This window comes from Coffea arabica, chromosome 10c (assembly GCF_036785885.1).
Source record: "Coffea arabica cultivar ET-39 chromosome 10c, Coffea Arabica ET-39 HiFi, whole genome shotgun sequence".
NCBI classification, from domain to species: domain Eukaryota; kingdom Viridiplantae; phylum Streptophyta; class Magnoliopsida; order Gentianales; family Rubiaceae; genus Coffea; species Coffea arabica.
Genome location: NC_092329.1, coordinates 31,134,107 through 31,145,715, shown reverse-complemented (window position 1 = coordinate 31,145,715; position 11,609 = coordinate 31,134,107). Strand labels below are relative to the sequence as shown.

The 11,609-nt window shown below is 41.2% G+C and overlaps 1 protein-coding gene across 1 annotated transcript; it reads right to left on the bottom strand.

Annotated features, from left to right (window-relative positions):
• Positions 1-762: 762 nt before the first annotated feature.
• On the bottom strand, positions 763-3,489 carry LOC140015897 (uncharacterized). The gene is made up of 3 exons (XM_072068730.1): positions 3,212-3,489; positions 1,673-2,650; positions 763-1,414 (listed from the first exon to the last, which is right to left on the bottom strand). The coding sequence occupies exons 1-3, from the start codon at positions 3,487-3,489 to the stop codon at positions 763-765; spliced, it is 1,908 nt and encodes a 635-aa protein (XP_071924831.1).
• Positions 3,490-11,609: the final 8,120 nt, after the last annotated feature.

Below are 11,609 nucleotides of genomic sequence, written 5' to 3'. Positions count from 1 at the left end.
ATAATGTTGGTTTTGAGTTGTTTTTCAATTTGCTCTTTTATTTTGAGGCTTATATCTGGTTTGAATTTTCGGGGTTTTTGTTTTACGGGTGGAAAAGAAGGGTCTGTGGGTAACCTATGCACCACCACATCAGTTGAAATGCCAGTCATATCATCATAGGACCACGCAAATACATCCTGGAACATGGTCAAGAATTCAAGCATCTCCTTTCTCTGCCTTTTATTCAAATGAATACTAATCTGCACTTCCTTAACTTCATCCTTAGTGCCAATGTTTACTGTTTCTGTCTCTTCCAGGTTCGGTTTCGGTTTTTCCTCATATTGTTCAAAGTCCTTTGCAAAAGAATCGAACACCTCCTCATTATCACTCTCGCTTTGGAGTTCGGATTCACAGACCTCCAAGTCGTGAGTGATATAGAGATTGCCATTATCAAATTCCAGAATAGTAATATCCAACGGGTCAAACAGTTTTATTTTTGGCCATCTGAAAGAATTAACGAATGTGGGACAATAAGCAAATAAACATACAACAAACAAATGAAACAAGCAATATGAATATAAACAAACGAATAAACAACAACATGACAAGAACAACTTGTGCATTTTCATAAAACCTTTGATTGAAAGCAAAGCAAAAGAAAGCAAACGGAAACAATATTTACATATGCAGATTTTAGCCAAAAGTAAAGATGCTTTCATTAACTATTTACAGAGGCAAAAGTACTTTTCCATGAATTCGCATGCATGACAAACCCCTTTAGGTTTACCGAAACTCCTTCTGAACAGGCAGGAACTCGGCTGTCCAATTAGAAATGGATCCCTCAGGGACGTCAGGAAATTCAGCCTCGTTTGGGAAATCGTCTTCAAATGTTGCCCCAATGAACAATTGGGACAAACTATCCTCGATTTCTTCAGTTGAATTACCCTCTGCTGTGATTATCTCAGTTGGCCGTGGAAAGGTATACCGCAACGGTGGAATGTCAAAAACCCTTTGTCGGCCCTCTTTTTCTGCTCTTTTACGCTCCTTCATCTCTTTGATGTCCTTGGTGGTTGGCCGGAAACCCAAACCAAACGTATCCCTTTTTTCCATAATCTCCACTGGCTTCAGGATCCCTTGCAGTTCACGCCCCAACCCCTTGTCGAATTTGTATCCTCCACGAATCATTTCTCTGGCCATCATTACACTGGCCTTTGAGAGAGTTTGTTCCTCCGTGGTTATCCAACTTACGGAGACTATATCGGATGTGCTGTGAGGGGACATAGTAACACTTCGACTACCCTCCTCTTTAACTCCAGAATCGGTGATCACCAGGCAGTCCTCTTCAGCAAAGATAGTGATTAGTTTGTCATTTACCACGAACTTGAGCAATTGATGCAACGAAGACGGCACAGCTCCCGACTTGTGAATCCATGGCCTTCCAAGTAAGATATTGTAAATGCTCGGGAAGTTCATGACTTGGCAAGTTATTTGAAATTGGGCCGGCCCCATCTCGATTACTAAATCTGCCTCTCCTATTGGCTCCCTCTGCGCTCCATCAAACCCTCTAACGATAGTCCCTGAAGGCCTCAGCTTGATGTCTTGCAATCCTAGCTTCTCCAAGGTACTCCAAGGACAGATATTAAGTGCGGACGCATTGTCAATTAGCACCTTCGGCAGCATTTTCCCGTTGCACCTCACTGTTATGTACAACGCCTTATTATGTCCAATGCCCTCCGTCGGCAATTCATCATCAGAAAAAGTAATTTGCTTGTTGAATAATACGCTCCCAACCACGTTTGAAAAATTATCAACAGAAATGTCCCTCGGAATTTGAGCCTTAGTTAATACATCGATCAATGCATCCCTATGCACGTCCGAAGAGAAAAGTAGGTCCAACATGGTTATCTGGGCAGGTGATTTGCTTAGCTTTTCCACTATGTTGTATTCACTTCTCTGGAGTCGTTTAAGGAAATCCACGGCTTCTTTCTCGGTGATTGTTGGTTTGATGGGTGGCTCAGAACTATTGACTTGAATTGGAGTAGTAGTCTCAAATGGATTTACAGTCTTCCCCGATCTGGTAACTACTGACACTTCCTTCTTTGCGGTTGAATTTTCCCCAATCTGTATGCTAGGCTCATCGTAATTCCACGGCACTTGTTGCAGACTTAATACGGGCTCCTGCTTCGGGAATTCGATGACTACTGGTTTCAAAGCTTCATTCTCCGCTGGCGTGAGATCTAAGACAAAAGGCTTGTTATCTTCTTCGAATGGCAACTCTATGACAAACGGTTGGTCCGTGACTCCAAACACTTCAGCTTCTATTGCCAATTTCTTGATTTGTTCCTCGTACTCCGCATCGTCCATAATAACCCCAACATGCTCTGGTAAGGGGTTTTGATTTACGTTTGGCCCTTGTGGCTCCCTTTTCCTGATCACGATTTCTCCAGACTCAACCATATCCTGAACTTTATGCTTAAGCGCCTTGCAATCCAAAGTTGCATGCCCAGGTGCCCCTGAATGATAGGCGCAAACAGCTTGCGGGTTATACCAGGCGGGCATGCCATACGGATAGGTAGGAGGTGGTACTGTACCAATTTTTCCAGAGGCCCTTAACTGGTCATACAGTTGGTCTAAAGGCCTACCTAAATTGGTAAAAGTACGACTAGGGGGCCTGTTGTAGGGTTCAGTGGGTTGAGGATAGTTGTAAGCAGGTCTATTTGGAGGAGGAAATCTTGGGTTAAATGGAGGTCGAGGTCGGTTTTGGGGTGGATTTAGTTGAGAAATTTGGAAAGGGGCGGAAGGTGGGTTAGTATAGTTTGGGCGAGGTCGAGGGTGGTGGATATTGGTAGTATATACATGGTTTGGGCTTGAATAGTAGTAAGGGCAAGGTTGTTGGTAGGTTGGGTTGTGTTGGTATCGGGGTCGGGGTGAAGGGTTGTGGTTCCAAATAAATGTTGCATCCCCCTCTTTCTTTTTGAACGGCGGCTTTTTCACATTGCTTCCTTGACCTTGTAAAGCATCCAACTGAGATTTAAGGGCGGAAACATTGACAATCTTTCCAGCTCTCACAAAGTCATCAAACTCCTCAAGTTTATTTACAATTGCAGCAAACGAACATCCGGTCATACGGAAAATCTCTTCGAAGTACGGCGGATCATGGGCTTTTATGAAAGTACGTATGATTTCATCCTCGGTCATTGGTGGCTCGACCTTGGCAGCTATTTTTCTCCACCTCTTGGCATAGGTCTTGTGGTCCTCGGAAGGCTTCCTTTTCGTTCCTTCTAACGTAGTTCGGGTCGGAGCCAACTCGCAGTTGTACTCGTACTGTCTCACAAATGCATTAGACAAATCAATCCAGGTTTTCACGTCTTCAAGTTTCAGGTTAGAATACCAGTCAAGCGCATCCCCTTCCAGACTCTCGGGGAACAACCTTAAAGGCGAATTCTCATCGTCCACGGGCTTTCCCAATTTGTTGGCAAATAGTCGGAGATGTGTCTTGGGATTACCCATCCCATCATATTTGTTAAATTTAGGGGTTTTGAACCCCTCAGGCAACTGCACGTTCGGAAAAAGGCACAATTCATCATAATCCAGGACTCCCTGCTTATGCAACCCCTGGCTCTTCCTTATAAATTCATCGAAACGATCTAGACGTTTGAGCAACTTCATATCAATTGGAGCAGAAGATTCACCCATTTCAGGCTTATTTTGGAAAGTGTGCTCCGGTATCACGGGTTATGCGGTGGTTTGATAAAAAGCTGGTGGGTTCTGATGCATGTTTGGGTCGATTTGAGGCTGAAACCCTTGCCCATAAGGAGGATAGAATGGAGGATTTTGAGTATAAGCATATTGCGGGTTGACAATTCCCTCAAACGTGGTTTGCATTGAAGGAATAACAAATGGTAACGTGGTCTGGCTGGGAGGAATAACAAATGGTTCAGATTGTGGTTGTGTAGCGGGCACAGGCTCAGGTTGCACTCCGCTACTAACGAGTTCGTCGATTAACCTCTTTTGAGCGGCCATTTCGGATGCCATTTCCCCAAATTTTGCGAGTAATTCAGTCAACTGAACCGCAGGACTTGCGGCCTCCGGCTGGGTAGTTGCAACGGCCTTATCGGACGATTCTGGCTGAGTGCTCATGTCTACACGATTCCTTTGGGCCTTACTTCGGGATCGCGTAATAATGGGGCTTTTCCGAAAAGCTATTTTGAAATTTACCTGAGAATGCAAAAGACTTCTTTAGATAAACCAATGATTACTGAATTTCTGCAATTTATTCAAAAGAGAAAAAGAAAAAGAAAAAGACATGAGTTAGTAGCTATTCGAACAATTCGGATGCATGTCCTAGTTGGGGAACCCTTTTTGTGCCAAGGGTAGGCCTAGCATGATGCAACACTTTCGGAATGAGACCCATTAATCAAACCTGTTATTTGACAAACACTTTGTGAAAAGAGATTCATTTCATTGCAGAAACCAAATACATCTGTTTACATCATATCGCGAAGGCGATTTCGTACAAGATCACCAAAGTTCCTAAGTCTATCCAATACAGAATCTTTACTTTCTCTAGCATATGGCATCTGGACACGGTCGGCTTGATCATATAATTCCCCACATTTCCGCTTCATCTCTTGGCGCCTTTCTCGCTCCTTCTCATATAACCTCTTGTTTTCTTCTGCCTTTCCTTTGTGCACTTCGATGGATTTCTTTAACTGTACCACCTCCATGTCCTTGGCTTTAATGATGGCTCTCAGCTTCTTAATTTCCTCATACGGCTCATGTTGCAACCCTTGCGTGGTGGAATCTTTCAACCAATCCTTGTATGGTGCGGTCATTATCCCCTTCTGTTTGAGCTCCGGAAGATAACGAATGCTTCTATCGTCGGATATTGTTCTCCAAGATTCAGTGATTTGGCTCTTCATAGGGATCTCTTTTGGGCATACCCCCTGATCAAAGAAAATGGTGACTTCACTAAACTCGGAAATCGGTGGCGGCCCCTGAATGCGACCTAGTTGTCTGAGAAATCTTTTCGGGGTATATGAGATGATTCCTTGAGTACCCAGCAAAAGAACACGTTCAGATTCCTTAGTGCGAAGTATCGGCTCAAAGCAGTCTGTCCAATCTAATACCCACCTAATGTTGAAATCTTGCAATGTTTCCAAGTAATCCACGCATTCGGATGCGTTCTTAGGTAGATCTCCCTCGTTGACTCTTTTGGGATGTGTGATTACCCAATTATATCCAACCATCGGCAAACTATCAGCAACTGATGCTTGTCTCTTAAAATGTTCCGTAGCCCATATGTATAAAACCAAGTTCGCCCCATGGAAAAACTTTTCTCCCTTTCGACAACCAGTACAAGCTAAGAAAATATCTGCGAGAATGGTCGGGACTATAGAACATTGCTTACCCTGAATTCCTAAGAAAAGGTCATTCACAATTTTTGCTGATTTGAAGGCTATCTTTTGATCTTTTCGCGGAAAGAGATAGGTCCCAGCCATAACTACCCCATATACTAGTAGCCTTTTGCGCTCCCATACGGCTTTGGAAGTGAACACAAAATCCGTCACATGCCTCTCGAATCCATCACGTGGCACAAATCGTTCAAACAGAATATTCACGGCGACGCCTTGATCTGACCCTCGTAGCACGGACTCTTTCAATCCTATAATCTGACAAAAGTCGGCCTTGTCGGAAGCAAATGGAAACACCAAGGCAGTTCCACGTGTGGGTAAACCAAGGAGGCCAGCTACTTCTTCGAGTGTTATAGTCATTTGCCTATTGCCTATTCTAAAAGCAGTACACTCGGGGTCCCAAAGATGAACTAAAGCCTCTACCAAATAATTGTTGGATTTGATCTGCTTAAAGTCTCCAATTGGTCCTAAAAATTGGGCTACTTGATTCAGTTCACTAGATAACATGAAGGTGGGCCATTGTTGAACCTCAGTTGATGGTATTAACAACTGGTAGATGCGGCGAGGGCAAGCCATCTGATAATGAAGAAGGTAGTTTGTCAATTACCTTACCTACGAGTCTCATTCCTCCAGTTATGCGATAATTTAAACGTGCAGTCCCTTGAAGGGTTAAATACCCATGGGACACAAAAGGGTTGGTTTTATTCCTAAAACGGGATTCCCTACGTGGCGTTCCCTTTCTAGGGTTTATGCATGATGCCATTTTATTAAAACAATAAAATATGCAATTTGAAATGAAACGTGACCTAAGGAACCCTTTATTTGCCAGGGTAGGCCTAGAATGATATGCAATCATTAATCTACGAATGCAATATACCAAAATCTTTAAACGTGCAATAACCTATCTACAAGGGTAGGTTCTAAAAGAAAGTCATGCCAGACCTCTTATTTCCTAATGTTTGTGAATACAAAAGACAAGAGACAAGGAAACGTGAGTTCAACACATAATCACATAACACATTTGGACAAAAAGCAACAAAGACAGATAATGAAAGAGGGGTAGGACCCCTCCCCTCGTGAACAGTGTTTCCTAATTTAGGGTAAGGTCGACTCTTCCCTAGGCAATTCTAATATGGATGCATGAGGCTTGGCTTACTAATGCATCTAGACTCGATAGGTCATAGGCCCCCGAGCCAAACACCGCTACGCACACATCGTGTCACGGCTACGTGTTTGAGTGAATCTATCAAAACCTCAATCTTCGACAAAAAGCTAAAGGCTATCAACCAATAGCTTTAAGCGGAAGATTGAGTGACCCATTGGATCATGCTACACACACATCGTGTCGTGATCACATGTCCAAGTGAGTCACCTAATTCTAATAGGGTGGAGTGGCGTGACAAGCCACTAAAGAAAAATAAAAGGGATAAAAGAAGTAAAGCGTATGCTCGTATGCTAGTGCTCGTTTGGATGGGACGGGTCAAGAACCAACGCGAGGCTCTAGGGTGACCCATACCTCCCAAAATGCAATGCAAGCGCGAGATAACAAGTAAACATTCATTCAAACATACATTCATGAGTCGAGGGATTGGTTTGATTACGTACATAAGACAAAAGGTCCTAAAAATGAAAAATGCAATCCTAATATCCACATGCTATGCATAGAAAGGGTAGAAAAAGGAAACGAATGGTTAAGTCAAAATGCTTGGACCCACTTAGGAAGTCCCCAGTGGAGTCGCCAACTGTCGCGCCCCCATTTTTTGATAAATAAAAATAAATGGCTTGAGAAAAATGTTTTTGATTCAATTGTGATTGGAGAATGATTTTTGTGAGTTGAAAAGACATGGGTCTCAATGGGACTTGGGAAAAAGCGACGATTTGACCCAAAAAAAATAGTTTTTAAAAGGGTTTTTGAATGAGAAATTGGAGTCGCCACTTGGTAATGATTAAGGTGTACCAAGTCACCTAAAAAATAATTTTTTAAAGACAAAGTAGTAAAACCCTTTTAAAAACGACTCCTAGTCCACGTAAGCCAAAGAAAAAGGTTCGGGAGTCACGTTTGACAAAGGGGAAGGCAAGGATAGAATCCAAGGCACCCCTTTGACCTAGCCAAGGCTAGTTGCGCTACTTAACCTTACCTTTCCTAATTTTCTACCCAATGTATGTATTGCACGTTGGATATGACTATATGAATGCAAAACGGAAAGGAAAATGCAATCCTAAATTCTACGATGTCTCTCGTGAGGCTTTTGGTCCCAAACCACATGAATTGTGGCGGCCAATAAAGGAAAACCTCATAGAGGTCGATTAATGCAAATGAGAGTTCAAATTCAAGTGTGCAAGTGTGAAAGTGCATGAAAGATGCAAGAAATATAAGTGCAAGTGTGCGAATGTATAAAAAGGTGCATGTGTGTAATTGTATAAAATTCAAGGGTTTTTTGTGTGCAAGTGTGTGAAAATAGAATAATAGATATATAAGGTAAAGTGAAATTTCATTTATGAAGTGAAAATAAGCAAGTGATAGGTAAAATGTAGTAAAAAGGTATGGTTTGAGAAATGTGTAAAATTGTGGTTAAAAGTGTATGGATGTGATAAAAATGAAAGTATGACCCTAGGGGAATGCAACAAGTCGGGTACGGGGGTTGACTCCTAACTTTTCGACTTCTATTTTCCCTTTGATTAGAAGGCAAAACTAGCGTGCTAAGGCTATCGAGTAGCCACACTCGCTCGTTTTCCTTATCGGAAGGGGATTTTCACGCAAATGAACCCTAACTAGCATGAGATGCAAGTCCTAAAGTGAAGGGGAAGGGGTTTGAGGATCATGCCAAATGATAAAACTAGGAAAATGCGTGATATGTGGTGAACAAACAAATGATGTACTAACGAGGGAAAATCCCTAAGGGTCTAGCGTTGGACTAGCCCATTCTATGAATTCCGACTAGCGTTGGACTAGCGGAAACGATAAAAGAAGCCACAACTAGCGTTGGACTAGTGTGGTGACGTACATTCATCCATTCCATTCATCGACACTATGGAAAGCAAGTAGACATACCAAATACTCATAAACATGTAGCACGTAACATTTAGCATGCTCGACTAGATGCAAGACCCTAATAAAGCGGTTAAACATTTAACACGTAGGCATGCAACCAATCCAATGAACCTATTACATTCACTAAATAAAACAAAAGGGGAAGGGAAAAAATGGACCAAATTGCTCGCCACAGCCCTATCTATTACAAGCCAAGAGGTGTACACATACCCCATTATGAATAATTTAAATAAAAGTAAAAGTAGATGAAATAAATGCAAGGAATTAAGGGAAGGCAAGAAAAGCGAAGTAGACAGGCATATTCACATAACACGTAGGAGCACGTAGGGTCAAATGAAGTGCAAATATAAGGGGTAGAATGTACCTCCCTTGAATCGACGCCCTAACGTAGTGAAGTTACTAATTTACCCTCCAAAATAATAAAAAGGTCAAGGTACCACTTAAATTATTGAATAAATCAGAGAAAATGGAAACAAACGTCAAATTGAATCACTCTAAGCATTCCAAGGAAAGTAAACTACTCGTACTTAACCAATTAAGGCAAACAAGGACCCAATTGAAAAAATTAAAGAGGTCTAAAGGGCCAATTTATTACTATTATAAACACTAAAGGACTAAAAAACATAAAATAAAATTAAGAATCTAAGGTGAAACTTACCAAATCAAACTAGAAAATTCACAAAATGGTAAACGAGGAGCAATTTACTAGTAGCTAAACAACCAAATGCCAAAGAAATTATTAGACCCTTCAAATTCATTCTACAACCCCTTAAGTATCTACCCAAAACAAATCAAGATGTATTAAAGAGGAAATGGCATGTTAGGAGGACAAAATTAATTAAGTTTTCCAATTAATTGGGCCATGGGAGCATTAGATGGAAGCCAAGGGGTTGGAGTGCGATTTTTGAAAGTCATTTTCATGCAAAAGCCATGCAATCACGTAGAAGAAACTTTCTCTGCAACAAATTTCATTTCCAGCCGTGGCTTCTTTCCATTCTACCATGCAAACACAATCCAACAAACAAAAAAAACTTGTAAGGAGATCAAACATTCTTCCCCCTCTTCGGAACGCAAAAATCCAGAAAACAAGAATATTCAAATGCTAAAACAAAATCCAGCAACTTTGGCTTGTTCTTCCTATTTCATGCTGCAAAAACCGAAAACTAGCAAGGTAGACAACTAAACCAGTTTTGGTGAATTGCTGCATTACCGAATTGCTCAAATGCACTCCTAGCACAATCAAAAATTCAGCCAATCGATCCAAGCTTCAACATTAAACCAAAGACAAGCATAACTCAACAGGCCAACAACTCCAAATACAAATTCTGGCAGCCTCTCATGCGAAGAAAAATGAAAAAAAGACTTTCTTATAATCTGCTGCAAATTTGTGGCTTACTCTTTGTACAGACCATCCATGAGCTCAAATCAAAACATAATGAGGCAAATATCGCATGTTATCCACTAGTATACCCCAAGACATAAACCATTTAACATGCTCAAACAAGCAAAATCTAGTTTGGTGACTGCTAGAAAAACAAAGTGCAGCAGCTTTTTTTTTTTTAAAAAAAAAATTCAGCATAGATATATTCGTGTGTGAGAACTCAAACAAACTCTACACATTTGACAGCCCAAACTGAATGTAATTCGCACAAGACAAAAGCTGGAAATTGACATGATTAATCAAACTTCAATCAAAAGCTGAAGTTTAATGCAAACAAATATTAGCTAAAGGAGCTAGGCAGAAATGTAGACATGCAACTGATGAAGCGTCTGCAATTTCTGGTGCCTCTAGCTTTTAGCAAACTTATGCAACAAATACCAAGACCCCAAACCAGAACCTTATCCGTATGCTGGACTTTGGAACACAGGGGAGAGGGGAAAAAAAAATGACACCAGTGCAACATGAAATGCAGCAAAACAACAAAAATATTTGCAACAATTTCATTCAACCCCTTTCGGCTTTACAAATGAAGGTAACTAAAAGCTTATGTTCAGGAATTCCCAATAAAAAAGGTTCAAAACACTCAAAAGGGAGAGCTAGAACTAGAGCATGAGAGTTTGTGGTGAACGGCAGCATCTAATCCTTTTACTTTGACCAAATGCTATGTTGCTGTCTGCTGTCATATCACATATGCCGCAGGTTATACAGCCGGCAAAATAGAAGATCAAACAAACCAAAGCTTGAACATAACCCCAGTTCTAAATTTACAAATGGGGTGTAAATGCAAGGCTGGGAAACTGGAAAAAGCTGGAAAATTTTAACTAAAGGGCATGCACAGCACTACTGGATGAAATGACAAGTGAACAAAAATGAAAAGACAAACAGCTATTTTCTTCATATATTTGAGAGAACGGGAAGCCAACATGATGAAACAGTCATAACCCAAAATGATATACTTCAATGCAACCATAAAAAAAATGAAGCTTGTGAGCTGCTGTGTAACAATTATAAGGGCTGCAGACCCCATGAACTGCAAACCGAACATGATTTGGACAAGAAATGGCTCCAGCAAATATGGACTTGACCATTTTTATGCAACAAGAAAAGACCTTAAAGCATGAGGTACAGGACTAGGCCATCACAAGAAAATGACAAACAAGGGAACACAGAAATCCAATCATCCTAAGCATCCAAAACTTTCGACAAATTTTCTGGGTTCTTTGTCAAACGTATAACCGTGCAAACCAAATCCCAGTCAAAACTCGTAACTTGCTTCATTTAACACTAAAACCGGACATCCAAACAAACAACAAAAGCAGGAATAGCAGCGACCAACGAAACATTAGAAAAACCAAACTTAATCATGTGACGACCCCACTTCTCCCAAGGGCGAACCCAAGGGTATCGGCGGGCCGCCTGCCTAGCTCGCGCCAGGACTCAAAACTTAAAACAATCAAAGCCAGAAAATTCAAAAGAGTACTATATACAACCCCAAAAGAGTTATAATTACCTTCTCCAAAAGTATCGAGTCAAACCAACAAAACAAAACAAACGTCCTAACTGTTCAACTATTACAAGCCAAACCAACTATACTAGTATACGAGCCAAAAGTCCCCGCGTCGGCCCCTGCTAAGGAAAACAAAAGGAATGGGGTAAGCTATATGCTTAGTAAGTAAACAGGGGCGAAAGCATAAATTTCACGTAACAGTTACACAATAAGAGT